At 36.1% G+C, this 17,798-nt stretch overlaps 1 protein-coding gene across 6 annotated transcripts in view; it reads right to left on the bottom strand.

Moving 5' to 3' along the window:
• Positions 1-359: 359 nt before the first annotated feature.
• Positions 360-17,798, bottom strand: part of LRCH2 (leucine rich repeats and calponin homology domain containing 2) — a gene marked incomplete at both ends in the record, with an annotated part of 95,592 nt that continues 78,153 nt past the window's right edge. For 3 of the 6 annotated variants that reach the window (XM_079728240.1, XM_079728244.1, XM_079728242.1), the window contains 6 exons: positions 360-479; positions 12,569-12,646; positions 12,801-12,938; positions 13,120-13,232; positions 13,996-14,053; positions 16,308-16,358. In XM_079728240.1, coding sequence (XP_079584366.1) covers positions 360-479; positions 12,569-12,646; positions 12,801-12,938; positions 13,120-13,232; positions 13,996-14,053; positions 16,308-16,358 — 558 coding nt within the window. The remainder of the gene's footprint in view (positions 480-12,568; positions 12,647-12,800; positions 12,939-13,119; positions 13,233-13,995; positions 14,054-16,307; positions 16,359-17,798) is intronic. The other 3 variants (XM_079728245.1, XM_079728243.1, XM_079728241.1) reach the window with 1 other exon arrangement.

Raw genomic sequence — 17,798 nt, forward strand, 5'->3', positions numbered from 1 at the left:
TTATCCACATGTTCACCAGTATGCTATGATAAAAAAATTAAACCTAATGTGATTATTGAATTGAAACCACATTTTAAATTTAGTATTAATCTGATTATTGAAAAATAATCAAGGTTATCAGCTGACTTAGTAAAAAGAGAATTTGAATTTATCAAAAACTCTTATTAAGTTGATCCAGTTTTCCCCCAAAAGAAGTTTGGGCAATGCAAAATTGAATTTTAATGTTTTAACATAATATTTCTTAAACCTAAGGCTTGATGTAATAAAATTATTTTTGATTAGACATCCTTATTCATAAATTTGAGATATTTGAAATCACTTCAAATGAAACTAGACACTTATGATTTTTCAATGTTATATCAAGCCGTAGAAAGCTGAGATGACTTGGTTGTAGGTAATTCAAGAAGAGCCTGAACTGTGACACCAACTTTCACAAGACCTCTTTCTTCCAAAATATGATGAGGCAAACAGAGTCTTTCCTGAAAAAACAAAACAAATGATATCTGAACATTTGTTTTTTAATAGTGTAGCAAAACCTGAAAAAGTCAGAACTGGGTTTTTAAAACATGCTTTTTATGAAACTTCAAGTAAAAAGTACACAATTCTAATTAAATTAAAATCTAATTTTAAAATGTCTGTTTCAATATATTTTTATGGTATGGAATTCTATTTTACAGGTTGTATTTTGACCTGAAGTTGATCTGATGCACACAATACACAAATATTTTAAAGGGAGATGGTGGTGCTAAATGTTCCCTAAGCTTTTGTGCTACAGCAGAAAGAGCACTACATTTCCAGCCAAGGGATCTAAGGGCCATATGAAGTACTAAAGGTACTAAAATTCCCTGAGACACTGTTTTTTCATCGTGAAAATGGAACTGTGTGAGAAACAAACAGAGCAGTCTATATATGGAACCACTTTGTAAACTGTTCAGTCCTATACAAAACTAGCCACTCTGGTTCTTTCTATCAGTTCTGAGGTTCCATGGTCTGTGATGTATACATTATGTCAGTACTTTTTTTTGTCTTAAGGTTACTTCCCTCCAGCTTCTAGTGATGTGTTGCTTCTTAGTTCCAATAGTCTAGAATTTAATAAATAACAACTGCCTTCTCTTCTAAGTCATCACGTGTGTCATTTGATCTTCACAACTCTGTGAGAAAGAGGGTTCAGAGACAACTTTGCATTAGGTTTCATTAGCCTTCACTGATCCTCTTCTAACAATCTTAATGTTTCCAAGGGTTCTGTCTTCACCCTCTTCTCTTTTCAAACTATATCCTCTCCTTGGTATTCTCAAAGCCTCATCAAAACTACAAGGGTTTTAACTGAAGGTCTGCATGCATGTGCACAACATCAAATAAATTTGGTAGCATTTTTGAAGAAACAATGAAGTCTACTGCTTCAGTTGGGACACTCGCTCATCTCAGGAAAATAAGAATGGATACACTGGGTGGCAAACAGACCATCTACAGGTCCCATCTGGTCCATAATTTGTTTTAGTTAGCTACCACAGTGTTTTACAAATCTAGAAACATTACTTTTTTTTTTTTTTTTTTTTTTTTTTTGCGGTATGTGGGCCTCTCATTGTTGTGGCCTCTCCTGTTGCAGAGCACAGGCTCCAGACATGCAGGCTCAGCGGCCATGGCTCACAGGCCTAGCCGCTCCACGGCATTTGGGATCTTCCTGGACAGGGGCACGAACCCGTGTCCCCTGCATCGGCAGGCGGACTCTCAACCACTGCACCACCAGGGAAGCCCACTTTTTTTTTTTTAATTCAGTGTTTCTAGAAACATTGGAAGCCTTGGCAAGACAGGGCCCTTATTCCCAAATAGTAACAACTATATTTTCCATCCTGATGACATTCAAATCTTTATTTCCTGCCAAGATCTCTCTATTGAGCTCCAGATACAAATGTCAACTTGATACAGCCAAATGGATATCCAACAGACATATCAAAATCAATATGTCCACAACAGAACTACTTCTTACTAAATTAACTTCTCCTCTGTATTCTATACCTCAGTGAGTAATACACTATTCAATCTCTCTCAATATAAACCTGGGAATCACAGTAGTCTCTTTCTTCCTTACTCCCATAAGTCAATCACCAAATACTACTGATAATATCCCATTTATCAAGAGTTCTCAAAAACTATCTTCTCACTCCATTTTCACTGCAACATTTGTTGCCCTCCTAATATTTTGCTTATTTATTCAAAAAACCACTAAAATATATATTAGAAAAGAAAAACAGGTTTCAAATCAATGACCTCAGCTCTCATCTTAGAAACTAGAAAAAGAAAAGCAAATTAAACCAATGGTAAGCATAAAGAAGGAAATAATGAAGATGAGAGAGGAAAACAATAAAATTAAAAAACAGAAAATAATAGCAAAAAAAAAATCAATGAAACCAAGCATTAGTTCATTGAGAAAATTTTTTAAAATTCATAAATCCCTAGCTAGATTAATCAAAAAAAAGAGAGAAAATACAAGAATTACCAATATCAGGAATAAAAGAAGTGACACCACAAGAGAGTCTACAAATACTAAAATGATAATAAGGGGGACATTATAAACAACATTATAACAATAAGTTTGACAAACTACATGAAATGGACAAATTCTTTGAAAGACACAGTATACCAAAGCTCATACATGAAGAAATAGAAAACTAGAATAGCCCTATATCTATTAAAGAAATTGAATTGTAGTTAAAAACTTTCCCACAAAGAAAAACCCTTGCCTAGATGGCTTCAAGGTTCAATAATGAATTTGACTAAATATTTAGTAAAGAAATAATAGCAATTCTACCCAAAATCTTCAAGAAAAGTGAAGAGCAGGGAATACTTCCTAACATGTTCCATAAGGTCAGCATTACTGGACACCAAAACCAGGCAAAAAAGAAAGAAAACAGAAGACTAATAACCCCACTAACATAGATGCAAAAGGGCTAAACAAAATTTTAGCAAATTGAATCCAACAATATAAAAATAACAACAACAAAATCCATCATGACCAAGTGGGGTTTATCCCAGAAGTCCAGGTTTGAGTTAATATCTGAAAATCAACCAATGTAATTCACAATGCTGTGAAAGAAAAAATATGTTAACTCAGTAGATGTAGAAAAAGCAGTTGACAAATTCAACATCTATCTGTGGTAAGAACTCTCAGCAAACTAGAATCATATATCGCATAAGGAACCTGTATCTGGAATATATAAATAACTTAATAATAAAAAGATGACTAATTCAATTAACAAATGAGCACAGGATTTGAAAAGACATTTCTCCAAAGAATATATACAAATAGTCAATAGGCACACAAAAAGATGCCCAACATCATTAATCATTAAGGAAATGCTAATCAAAACCACAATGGGACTTCCCTGGTGGTCCAGCGGTTAAGACTCCGTGCTCCCAATGCAGGGGGCCCGGGTTCGATCCCTGGTCAGGGAACTAGATCCTGCATGCTGCAGCTAAGACCGGGAGCAGCCAAATAAATAAATAAATATTTTTTTAAAAAAAACAAACAAACCTACAATGAGACCACTTCAGACCCACTAGGATGACTAGAATCAAAAAGGTAGACAATAATAATTGTTGGTGAGGATGCAGAGAAATTAGAACCCTCGTACATTGCTGGTGGTAATGTAAATCAGAAAATAACTTAGCAGTTCCTCAAAAAGATAAACATAGAGCTACCATATAATCCAGCATAGAGCAACCATATGAACTACCATACAACCTAGTTAACTAAGAGAATTAAAACGTTTTCAAACAAAAACATGTTTATGAATGTGCATAGCAGCATTATTCATAATAAACAATGAGTGGAAACAGCCCTAATACCCATCAACTGATGAATGGTAAACAAACTGTGGTATATACATAGAGCCCTAAAAAATGAAGTAGAGCCATATTTCAGAGATAGTGACTCCAGTTCTAGATCACCAAAATAAAGCAAATATTACAATAAAGCAAGTCACACGAACTTTTGTTTCCTAGTGAATATAAAAGTTATGTTTACATTATACTGTAGTCTATTAGTGTGCAATAATATTATGTCTTAAAAACAACCTTAATTAAAATACTTTCTTGCTAAAAAATGCTAATCATCATCTGACAATGCAGGGTTGCCACAAACCTTCAATTCGTAAAAAATGCAGTATCTGTGAAGCACAATAAAGTGAAGTGCAATAAAACTGGGTATGTCTGTACTGCTTTATGCTACAACATGGATGAACCTTGAGAGTATTATGCTAAATGAAAGAAGCCAGACACAAAAGACCCCATAACATATGATGTGATTAATATGTGATGTCCAGAATAGGAAAATTCATAGAGATAGAACAGGAGAGGGACTGTTAACAGATAAGAGGTTTCTTTCTGGGATGATAAAAATATTCTACACTTAGGGAATGTGAATTGGTATAGCCACTATGGAGAACACTATGGAGGTTCCTTAAAAAACTACAAATAGAACTACCATATGACCCAGCAATCCCACTACTGGGCATATACCCTGAGAAAACCATAATTCAGAAAGAGTCATGTACCAAAATGTTCATTGCAGCTCTATTTACAATAGCCAGGACATGGAAACAACCTAAGTGTCCATCATTGGATGAATGGATAAAGAAGATGTGGCACATATATACAATGGAATATTACTCAGCCATAAAAAGAAACGAAATTGAGTTATTTGTAGTGAGGTGGAGGGACCTAGAATCTGTCATACAGATAGAAGTAAGTCAGAAAGAGAAAGACAAATACCATATGCTAACACATATATATGGAACCTAAGGAAAAAAAATGTCATGAAGAACCTAGGGGTAAAACGGGAATAAAGACACAGACCTACTAGAGAATGGACTTGAGGATATGGGGAGGGGGAAGGGTAATCTGTGACAAAGTGAGAGAGTGGCATGGACATATATATGCTACCAAACGTAAAATAGATAGCTACTGGGAAGCAGCTGCATAGCACAGGGAGATCAGCTCAGTGCTTTGTGACCACCTAGAGGGGTGGGATAGGGAGGGTGGGAGGGAGGGAGATGCAAGAGGGAAGAGATATGGGAACATATGCATATGTATAACTGATTCGCTTTGTTATAAAGCAGAAACTAACATACCATTGTAAAGCAATTATACTCCAATAAAGATGTTAAAAAAAAAAATGAGCTTGTGAAAAAACTAGAACTCAGGCCCACCAGACCTACTGAATCACAATCTGCACTTTTACAATCTCCCCAGTGTACCTGTGTACCCATGAATAGTTGAAAGGTACACTTCTACCTCGACATGTCTTTTCTGTCTGAGAAATACACATTTGATCCAGTTTGATATAAATAAAACACTCAGAAATGCAAAAAAAAATATTCTACACTTAGACTGCTGCCCAACTCTGTGATTATACTAAAAACCATTGAATTATATACTTTAAATGGGTGAATTTTATGGTATGTTAATTATATCTCAATAATAATGTTTAAAAAAAAACACAATGTGTGTACCTAATCCCAGGCCTAAAAGAAGATAACTTCAATCCATACTTTTCAACATATATAAAAATTAACTGGACCTGCACGGAAGGGTAGAGGTGGCATATCCAGACAGGGGCCTCAGGAGTGTGGAGTTCTGGAGTTTCGTGCCGTGTGGATGACAGGCTCTTAGCGCCCCAGCCAGGCATCAGGGCTGTGCCTCTGAGGTGGGAGAGCCAAGTTTAGGACACTGGTCCACAAGAGACCTCCAAATTCCACGTAATATCAAACAGCGAAAATCTCCCAGAGATCTCCATCTCAATACCAAGACCCAGCGCCACTCAATGACCAGCAAGCTACAGTGCTAGACACCCTATGCCAAACAACTAGCAAGACAGGAAGACAACCCCATCCATTAGCAGAGAGGTTGCCTAAAATCATAATAAGGACAAAGACACCCCAAAACACACCACCAGACGTGGACCTGCCCACCAGAAAGACAAGAGCCAGCCTCATCCACCAGAACACAGGCACTAGTCCCCTCCACCAGGAAGCCTACACAACCCACTGAACCAACCTTAGCCACTGGGGACAGACACCAAAAACAACGGGAACTACAAACCTGCAGCCTGAAAAAAGGAGACCCCAAACACAGTAAGTTAAGCAAAATGAGAAGACAGAGAAACACACAGCAGATGAAGGAGCAAGGCAAAAACCCACTAGACCTAACAAATGAAGAGGAAATAGGCAGTCTACCTGAGACGATCCAAAATCTTGGAAACAGAATGGAGAAAATACAAGAAACGGTTAACAAGGACCTAGAAGAACTAAAGAGCAAACAAACAGTGATGACCAACACAATAAACGAAATTAAAAATTCTCTAGAAGGGATCAACACCAGAATAACTGAGGCAAAAGAACGGATAAGTGACCTGGAAGATAAAACAGTACAAATAACTACTACAGAGCAGAATAAAGAAAAAAGAATGAAAAGAATTGAGGACAGTCTCAGAGACCTCTGGGACAACATTAAAGGCACCAACATTCGAATTACAGGGGTCCCAGAAGAAGGAGAGAAAAAGAAAGGTACTGAGAAAATATTTGAAGAGATTATAGTTGAAAACTTCCCTAATATGGGAAAGGAAATAGTTAATCAAGTCCAGGAAGTGCAGAGAGTCCCATACAGGATAAATCCAAGGAGAAACACACCAAGACACATATTAATCAAACTATCAAAAATTAAATACAAAGAAAAAATATTAAAAGCAGCAAGGGAAAAACAACAAATACCACACAAGGGAATCCCCATAAGGTTAACAGCTGATCTTTCAGCAGAAACTCTGCAAGCCAGAAGGGAGTGGCAGGACATATTTAAAGTGATGAAGGAGAAACACCTACAACCAAGATTACTCTACACAGCAAGGGTCTCATTCAGATTTGATGGAGAAATTAAAACCTTTACAGACAAGCAAAAGCTAAGAGAACTCAGCACCACCAAACCACCTTTACAACAAATGCTAGAGGAACTTCTCTAGGCAGGAAACACAAGAGAAGGAAAAGACCTACAATAACAAACCCAAAATAATTAAGAAAATGGGAATAGAAACATACATATCAATAATTACCTTAAATGTAAATGGATTAAATGCTCCCATCAAAAGACACAGACTGGGGCTTCCCTGGTGGCGCAGTGGTTGAGAGTCCGCCTGCCGATGCAGGGGACACGGGTTCGTGCCCCAGTCTGGGAAGATCCCACATGCCGCGGAGCGGCTGGGCCCGTGAGCCATGGCCGCTGAGCCTGCGCGTCCGGAGCCTGTGCTCCACAACGGGAGAGGCCACAACAGTGAGAGGCCCGCGTACCACAAAAAAAAAAAAAAAAAAAAAGACACAGACTGGCTGAATGGATACAAAAACAAGACCGTATATATGCTGTCTACAAGAGACCCACTTCAGACCTAGGGACACATACAGACTGCAAGTGAGGGGATGGAAAAAGATATTCCATGCAAATGGAAATCAAAGAAAGCTGGAGTAGTAATTCTCATATCAGACAAAATAGACTTTAAAACAAAGACTATTACAAGAGACAAAGAAGGACACTACATAATGATCAAGGGATCAATCCAAGAAGAAGATATAACAATTGTAAATATTTATGCACCCAACATAGGAGCACCTCAATACATAAGGCAAATACTAACAGCCATAAAAGGGGAAATCGACAGTAACACAATCATAGTGGGGGACTTTAACATCTCACTTTCACCAATGGACAGATCATCCAAAATGAAAATAGATAAGGAAACAGAAGCTTCATTTGGTACATTAAACAAGATGGACTTAACTGATATTTATAGGACATTCCATCCAAAAACAACAAAATACACATTCTTCTCAAGTGCTCATGGAACATTCTCCAGGACAGAGCATATCTTGGGTCACAAATCAAGCCTTGGTAAATTTAAGAAAATTGAAATTGTACCAAGTATCTTTTCCGACCACAATGCTATGAGACTAGACATCAATTACAGGAAAAGAGCTGTAAAAAATACAAACACATGGAGGCTAAACAATACACTACTCAATAACGAAGTGATCACTGAAGAAATCAAAGAGGAAATCAAAAAATACCTAGAAACAAATGACAATGGAGACACGACGACCCAAAACCTATGGGACGCAGCAAAAGCAGTTCTAAGGGGGAAGTTTATAGCAATACAATCCCACCTTAAGAAACAGGAAACATCTCGAGTAAACAACCTGACCCTGCACCTAAAGCAATTAGAGAAAGAAGAACAAAAAACCCCCAAAGTCAGCAGAAGGAAAGAAATCATAAAGATCAGATCAGAAATAAATGAAAAAGAAATGAAGGAAACGAGAGCAAAGATCAATAAAACTAAAAGCTGGTTCTTTGAGAAGATAAACAAAATTGATAAACCATTAGCCAGACTCATCAAGAAAAAAAGGGAGAAGACTCAAATCAATAGAATTAAAAATGAAAAAGGAGAAGTAACAACTGGCACTGCAGAAATACAAAAGATCATGAGAGATTACTACAAGCAACTCTATGCCAATAAAATGGACAACCTGGAAGAAATGGACAAATTCTTAGAAATGCACAACCTGCCAAGACTGAACCAGGAAGAAATAGAAAATATGAATGGACCAATCACAAGCACTGAAATTGAAACTGTGATAAAAAATCTTCCAACAAACAAAAGCCCAGGACCAGATGGCTTCACAGGCGAATTCTATCAAGCATTTAGAGAAGAGCTAACACCTATCCTTCTCAAACTCTTCCAAAATATAGCAGAGGGAGGAGCACTCCCAAACTCATTCTACGAGGCCACCATCACCTTGATACCAAAACCAGACAAGGATGTCACAAAGAAAGAAAACTACAGGCCAGTATCACTGATGAACATAGATGCAAAAATCCTCAACAAAATACTAGGAAACAGAATCCAACAGCACATTAAAAGGATCATACACCATGATCAAGTGGGGTTTATTCCAGGAATGCAAGGATTCTTCAATATATGCAAATCAATCAATGTGATACACCATATTAACAAATTGAAGGAGAAAAACCATATGATCATCTCAATAGATGCAGAGAAAGCTTTCGACAAAATTCTACCCCCATTTATGATAAAAACCCAGCAGAAAGTAGGCATAGAGGGAACTTTCCTCAACATAATAAAGGCCATATATGACAAACCCACAGCCAACATCATCCTCAATGGTGAAAAACTGAAACCATTTCCACTAAGATCAGGAACAAGACAAGGCTGCCCACTCTCACCACTCTTATTCAACTTACTTTTGGAAGTTTTAGCCACAGCAATCAGAGAAGAAAAGGAAATAAAAGGAATCCAAATTGGAAAAGAAGAAGTAAAGCTGCCACTGTTTGCAGATGACATGATACTATACATAGAGAATCCTAAAGATGCTACCAGAAAACTACTAGAGCTAATCAATGAATTTGGTAAAGTAGCAGGATACAAAACTAATGCACAGAAATCTCTGGCATTCCTGTACACTAATGATGAAAAATCTGAAAGTGAAATCAAGAGAACACTCCCATTTACCATTGCAACAAAAAGAATAAAATATCTAGGAATAAACCTACCTAAGGAGACAAAAGACCTGTATGCAGAAAATTATAAGACACTGATGAAAGAAATTAAAGATGATACAAATAGATGGAGAGATATACCATGTTCCGGGATTGGAAGAATCAATATTGTGAAAATGACTCTACTACCCAAAGCAATCTACAGATTCAATGCAATCCCTATCAAACTACCACTCGCATTTTTCACACAACTAGAACAAAAAATTTCAAAATTTGTTTGGAAAAACAAAAGACCCCGAATAGCCAAAGCAAACTTGAGAACGAAAAACGGAGCTGGAGGAATCAGGGTCCCAGACTTCAGACTATACTACAAAGCTACAGTAATCAAGACAGTGTGGTACTGGCACAAAAACAGAAAGACAGATCAATGGAACAGGACAGAAAGCCCAGAGATAAACCCACACATATATGGTCAACTTATCTTTGATAAAGGAGGCAGGAATGTACAGTGGAGAAAGGACAGCCTCTTCAATAAGTGGTGCTGGGAAAACTGGACAGGGACATGTAAAAGTATGAGATTAGATCATTCCCTAATACCATACACAAAAATAAGCTCAAAATGGATTAAAGACCTAAATGTAAGGCCAGAAACTATCAAACTCTGAGAGGAAAACATAGGCAGAACACTCTATGACATAAATCACAGCAAGATCCTTTTGGACCCGCATCCTAGAGAAATGGAAATAAAAACAAAGATAAACAAATGGGACCTAATGAAACTTCAAAGCTTTTGCACAGCAAAGGAAACCATAAACAAGACCAAAAGACAACCCTCAGAATGGGAGAAAATATTTGCAAATGAAGCAACTGACAAAGGATTAATCTCCAAAATTTATAAGCAGCTCATGCAGCTCAATAGCAAAAAAACAAACAACCCAATCCAAAAATGGGCAGAAGACTTCAATAGGCATTTCTCCAAAGAAGATATACAGACTGCCAACAAACACATGAAAGAATGCTCAACATCATTAATCATTAGAGAAATGCAAATCAAAACTACAATGAGATATCATCTCACACCAGTCAGAGTGGCCATCATCAAAAAATCTAGAAACAATAAATGCTGGAGAGGGTGTGGAGAAAAGGGAACACTCTTGCACTGCTGGTGGGAATGTGAATTGGTACAGCCACTATGGAGAACAGTATGGAGGTTCCTTAAAAAACTAAAAATAGAACTACCATATGACCCAGCAATCCCACTACTAGGCATATACCCTCAGAAAACCATAATTCAAAAAGAGACATGTACCAAAATGTTCACTGCAGCTCTATTCACAATAGCCCGGAGATGGAAACAACCTAAGTGTCCATCATCGGATGAATGGATAAAGAAGATGTGGCACATATATACAATGGAGTATTACTCAGCCATAAAAAGAAACGAAACTGAGCTATTTGTAATGAGGTGGATAGACCTACAGTCTGTCATACAGAGTGAAGTAACTCAGAAAGAGAAAGACAAATACCATATGCTAACACATATATATGGAATTTAAGAAAAAAAATGTCATGAAGAACCTAGGGGTAAAACAGGAATAAAGACACAGACCTACTTGAGAATGGACTTGAGGATATGGGGAGGGGGAAGGGGAAGCTGTGACAAAGTGAGAGAGTGGCATGGACATATATACAGTACCAAACGTAAGGTAGATAGATAGTGGGAAGCAGCCGCATAGCACAGGGAGATCAGCTCGGTGCTTGGTGACAGCCTGGAGGGGTGGGATAGGGAGGGTGGGAGGGAGGGAGACACAAGAGGGAAGGGATGTGGGAACAGGTGTATATGTATGACTGATTCACTTTGTTATAAAGCAGAAACTAATAAAAAAAAAGATCAGATCAGAAATAAATGAAAAAGAAATGAAGGAAATGATAGCAAAGATCAATAAAGCTAAAAGCTGGTTCTTTGAGAAGACGAACAAAATTGATAAACCATTAAGCAGACTCATCAAGAAAAACAAGGCGAAGACTCAAATCAATAGAAGTAGAAATGAAAAAGGAGAAGTAAAAACTGACACTGCAGAAATACAAAGGATCATGAGAGATTACTACAAGCAACTCTATGCCAATTAAATGGACAACCTGGAAGAAATGGACAAATTCTTAGAAATGCACAACCTGCCAAGACTGAACCAGGAAGAAATAGAAAATATGAATAGACCAATCACAAGCACTGAAATTGAAACTGTGATTAAAAATCTTCCAACAAACAAAAGCCCAGGACCAGATGGCTTCACAGGCGAATTCTATCAAACATTTAGAGAAGAGCTAACACCTATCCTTCTCAAACTCTTCCAAAATATAGCAGAGGGAGGAACACCCCCAAACTCATTCTATGAGGCCACCATCACCCTGATACCAAAACCAGACAAAGATGTCACAAAGGAAGAAAACTACAGGCCAGTATCACTGATGAACATAGATGCAAAAATCCTCAACAAAATACTAGCCAACAGAATCCAACAACACATTAAAACGATCATAAACCATGATCAAGTGGGGTTTATTCCAGGAATGCAAGGATTCTTCAATATATGCAAATCAATCAATGTGATACACCATATTAATAAATTGAAGGATAAAAAGCATATGATCATCTCAATAGATGCAGAGAAAGCTTTCGACAAAATTCAACACCCATTTATGATAAAAACCCTGCAGAAAGTAGACATAGGGGGAACTTTCCTCAACATAATAAAGGCCATATATGACAAACCCACAGCCAACATCGCCGTCAGTGGTGAAAAACTGAAACCATATCTACAGTTACTTTAAAAGCAGCTTAAATTCATTCATTAGATAGCTGTTACAGTTGAAGCTGGGACTCAGTAGAAGGTACCAAGGGAAGGTATTCATTTTCATGTTCAGAAAGCATTACTCATTCCTACTGTGAAGAATCCAGTTTGCATGCAATAAATTAATATTTAAATGATCATGTTTTTAGAAAAATAATTACCTGTGAGACACCCAACTTTTTACAAGCATCAAGAAAATTTTCTACGTTTCTTCGACATTTTGCCATGCTAAGTTTAGGCTGTAAAGTAAGAAAAAAAAGGTATATTTTCAGGTATATTTATACAAAATTAATAAAAACTGAAAATTAAATTTATTGAAGTACATTATTTAAAGATTGTTTCAAGAAGCTCTATCTTCCTTTAGAGAACTAACAAATTACAGACAAAACTTACCACTGCTGGTGATGGCACATGAATACTAGCTACAGAGCGTGGCCTTATGTGATTGGCTAAATGGCAAAGAACAACCCCATCCATCAGTGCAGCTCCAATGTCATCAGGCAAAATTACTTTTAACCTGGATTCGAGATTCTACAAAAGAAACGGGTATAAACCACAGATATTCTATCTAAACATATATGTTATATATTTATACAACTAATCATTATGTACTCTAAAATTTTAAAGAGTACTGAAAATAAAATATACCTTGTTAATTTTCCACGTTAAACCCATTTCTATAAAGCAGACCTGAAAGGTCAATATGACTTACATTGCGAAGTTGTCGTATTTGCTCTCGTTCTTCCCGTAGATGTTCCATCTTTCTTCTCATTGTAAAACCTGGATCTGCTGCCCCATATTCCTGACGAGATGAGCGGCTAAAAGCTATAAAACAGAAATTTCCTAGCTTATTACAAAGCTAACAGGAAGGATCAACCATCGGTGGGGAAAGAGACATGATAAAAAGAACCAGAACAAAATGACATAAAACACTATTATTATTAATAAATTCTAAATATTTTTTACAGAATATAACTGAAATCTGCTTATCTGCATAACTGAAAGCAACAGGGAAGACAAGTGTAACAATTTCTACCACCTATACATGTTCTTACTTAAACATATATTATTAGAAACTTATGATCCAGGTTAAGAATTATTACTGAACACAAATCAGCCTTTATTATCTTTAAAGAAAAAGGAAATTATTCTTGAAGGTCAATACAGTTATTCACGAATAAAAACTATAATTCAATACCTTGCCAAGTAACATGGATCCATTTTCTTTTGGGCTTGCCAAATGCGAAAAGATCCCTTTTTAAAACCACAATATAATGGAGTGCTATAATTTCAAACAGTGTTTGGTCTGCTGGCAGAGTGGTCATTCTAATAGCAGTCACAGTAGAGTAGAAATAAGACTGCAGTATATCTAAGGCAAAAAGCTGAGGTTTCAGGAGCTTGAAAGTAAAGAGGAAGAAAGAAATGGGGAATGGGAATTGGAAAGACAAATAAGGTTAAGAGAAAATTACTTTTAGGAGAGGGGAAAGAATCTATGTGTACTTAAAACTATGGAATCAATCCCATTTAAGCTGAGAAACTCTAGTTTCATATATAGCCAATAAATTTTATTTGCAGAATATATATTTACCTGATCTAGGCTTCAAGCCAAAGGGACCATGTGAAAAAGCATCAGTTCTATCATACTCCTAAAAACAAAAAACAAATAAAACCTCTTTTCTTTCAAAATAATCAAGGTAGTTATTCATATCCATTCCAATTTTGAGAAGTATTTTTTTCCAGGATTAGTGTAGTAGAGAAAGGTAAACTGCATTTCAATTCAAATTGATATATTTCACTTTTAATAGGTCTATAAATATTTGCTAATTGACTTCTCCCTCATAGTATAAGGAAAATGAAAAAGAAAATTATTGAAGCATATAAAATAGATAGTTTTTGAATGAAGAACCAGACTAAAGTCTCCCCCAAAATGAAAAAAAAGCTTCAATGAAAAGATAAGTGAAATTAGTAAAACTTACTCAGTACCTACTATGGACTTGACCCTTAGTGGATAATCTGAGGCAAATATACACATTCATACTAATAGGGGCTGCAGAGTGATAGATAATAAAGTATTATTTCTTCTATCTGAATGCACATTGTTTCAAAGTGCTTTCACACAGTAGTGTGCTTTGGAAAGAACTGTGGTATATTTTAAAAATCTGAACTTAGAGTCAGAAAGTTTAGGCTAAGCCTTGAGCAAAACATTTAATTTCTCTGTAACTGTTCCTTCATCTTTAAAATGGGATGTTGTAAAGATTAAGTGAGATAACTAAAAGAAAGCACTTTGTAAATTATAAGATGGAAAGATAATGTAATTTTAGCACCATCTTATTTAATATGTACAACAACTGAAGTAGCTAGAGTTTGGGCTTCAGTCACTTCTCTACCATTTATTGACTGGAGTCTTTAGGAAAAGTTATCCGTCTCTGCAGCTGTAAAATGATGAGGATACTACCCAGCTCATGGGACTGCTCTTAGGTTTAAATGTATAGGCAAGCAAGCACTTTGTTAATAGTAAAGCACTATACTAATTGTTTCTATCATTTTCCTTTCACAGGTGAAACTAAAACAATCAGAATTCTGTTGACTCTCTTAATTTTCTGATTAACATATGATAAGCAGTTCAAGTTGAAAGTCAGTTGAGCTACTAAAATACATGCTCACCACCCTATCCCTCGACAAGCCTCAGTTTGTCTTGATTACTTCGGTTAAAGTGTTATGAATTTCCAGACAAAATTTTCACTTATCCAAATGTAAGGAAAAATGTATTATAAAAGCAATATAATTTATTTGAGAAAAACTGGCACTGATACTCTCCCCATGAGCATAGATCATAAAATCATAAAGTACCTAGTTAAATAAGGCAGCACTTACATTTGTTATAACTGAAAGTAAAAAAAGGATTTACAAAAGCATGTGACAAAGACTAACTTTAGGATATCCTAATTTAAATTATTTTCTAAAAGCATGCAAACCATTTTCCTGCCATATAAATAATTTAGAAACATGTTTATAAAATTAATGTCCATGTCCATTTAAAAGTTTTATAATGCAACTCACCCAAAACAATAGACAAAGAATCCTGGCTTTTTAAAAAATTAACACCACCTATATAAAATGAAATACTGGCTAATTAAGCAAAGTTATATGGTGAATTTGGATCATCCAAACGTTTAGACAAAGTTCTGAATTCACCAAATGAACGCATAATCATCTATTTACTAATGCCAATACACTTTTAGAATACTAAAGTAATCTGAAGTAGAAGAGATACTGTTTAGAATTTTTTAAATTTATCTCTTATTGTGAAGCAATAGGTTTAACTAAATTAGAAGAGTTAATCATTCAAACCACCAGAGTATTTGGTTGAGATCTCAGAAACTCCAACTTTCATCTACCCCTTCTCCCCATGCTCCTCCTTAGGTCTAAGACGCTAGGAAAGGTGTACCCTCCTGTCGATAGGAACAACCCACTACAGGGATGTTTCTCGTGGAAAAAGGAAGTTTTTCTTGCATTGCTTTCAGACCTAATTGGTTATGAGAAAAACCAAAGGCCATTTTGCACAATGCTGAAGTACTTTTTTCAAATTTAAAATCTGAAAGCTGTTCTTATCATTGATTTCAAAATATGGATAAATTATAAAACAAAAAATTTATAAAGTGAATTATTTTCTGTGATCTATAGGCATTTTTCAATGACTAATTTAAGTGATATTGATTATGAATATTTGTTCAAAAATATGGTGTTCTTAGAATTTTTTATAGGCTAGGTTTGTATAAATTAACCTACTATGGAGTTTTAAATATGGGTGAATAAATTACATTTAAAAAAAAGAAAGATGAGGTTAGAGAGAAGAGACAAAGAAACCTATGTAAACACATTTAAAAACAGAACTTGTACCTCAGATGATACTGGAGATTGTGGTGACATATTAGCATTATCACTGTCTTGCTAAAATATAAAAACAAGAAGATGAAAGATGAAATTAAAACATGAATGATGATTTAGACATATAAAAGGAAAACTGAAAATTTTTTGATTAACTACTAAAGGAAGAATCTGGAAAATGCCATCTACCACCTTGCCAAAGTGTGGTCTGTGGACCAGTAGCATCAGCATCCTCTGGGAGCTTGTTAGAAATGCAGAATCCCAGGCCCCACCCAAGACCTACTGAATCAGAATCTGTATTTCAGTAACATCCCCAGGTGATTCATAAGCCCTTTAAAGTTTTAGAAGTAGTATCTACTTACATCAAATATTTTCTTATAAATGTATTTCCTTTAAATATCACAAATGAAAAACCTTTCTATATTTCTTAGAAAATAGCCATGTGTTAAGATTAATTCCTGATGGGAAATGGCAACAATATGTTACAATCTGAGACAGGTACATGGAAGCATGCAAAAATTCCATCACGCCAAATAATAACATTTGCCTGGAAAATTATGTGTATCTAACACAGGCTTAGAAATAATGACAAAGAATTAATTGAATTGCATAAAATACTACTAAATGGTCCATGTTTTTTCAATGACTACTACTAAACAAATACAAAATTCTTAACATTTAATCTTGAATATGCATAACACAGAGGACATGTATTCATCATCAACAAATGATTACTATCTACTATATGTCAGACACTGGTGCTAGACACTGGGAACACTGAAATTTAGTAAAATATCATCCACTCAAGGATCTCTCAGTCTAGGGGGAAAATAGATTCATTTACATGGGTAGTACAACCTTCTCAGTATAAAGATAGAGCTATGCATGATATATTATGAGGCACAGATAGGGGCACTTGGGGAAACAGTTGGGGTGGTGGATAAAATCAAGTTTCCTGAGAAACTAAAAAACTGAGTAGATGTTTAACAATATTCCAAGATGAGAGGACAACAAGGACAAAGGCACAGAAGTAATAACAGCCAGGACATGGAAGCAACCTAAATGTCCACTGACAGATGAATGGATAAAGAAGATGTGGCACATATATACAATGGAATATTACTCAGCCATAAAAAGAAATGAAACTGAGTTATTTGTAGTGAGGTGGATGGACCTAGAGTCTGTCATACAGAGTGAAGTAAGTCAGAAAGAGAAAAACAAATGCCATATGCTAACACATATATATGGAATAAAAAAAATGTTTCTGAAGAACCTAGAGGCAGGACAGGAATAAAGACGCAGACATAGAGAATGGACTTGAGGACATAGGGAGGGGGAAGGGGAGGCTGGGATGAAGTGAGAGAGTAGCGTTGACATATATATACTACCAAATGTAAAATGGATGGCTAGTGAGAAGCTGCTGTATAGCACAGGGAGACCAGCTCGGTGCTTTCTGATGACCTAGAGGGGTGGGATAGGGAGGGTGGGTGGGAGGCTCAAGAG

Source organism: Hyperoodon ampullatus (genome assembly GCF_949752795.1).
Source record: "Hyperoodon ampullatus genome assembly, chromosome: X".
Taxonomy (NCBI): domain Eukaryota; kingdom Metazoa; phylum Chordata; class Mammalia; order Artiodactyla; family Ziphiidae; genus Hyperoodon; species Hyperoodon ampullatus.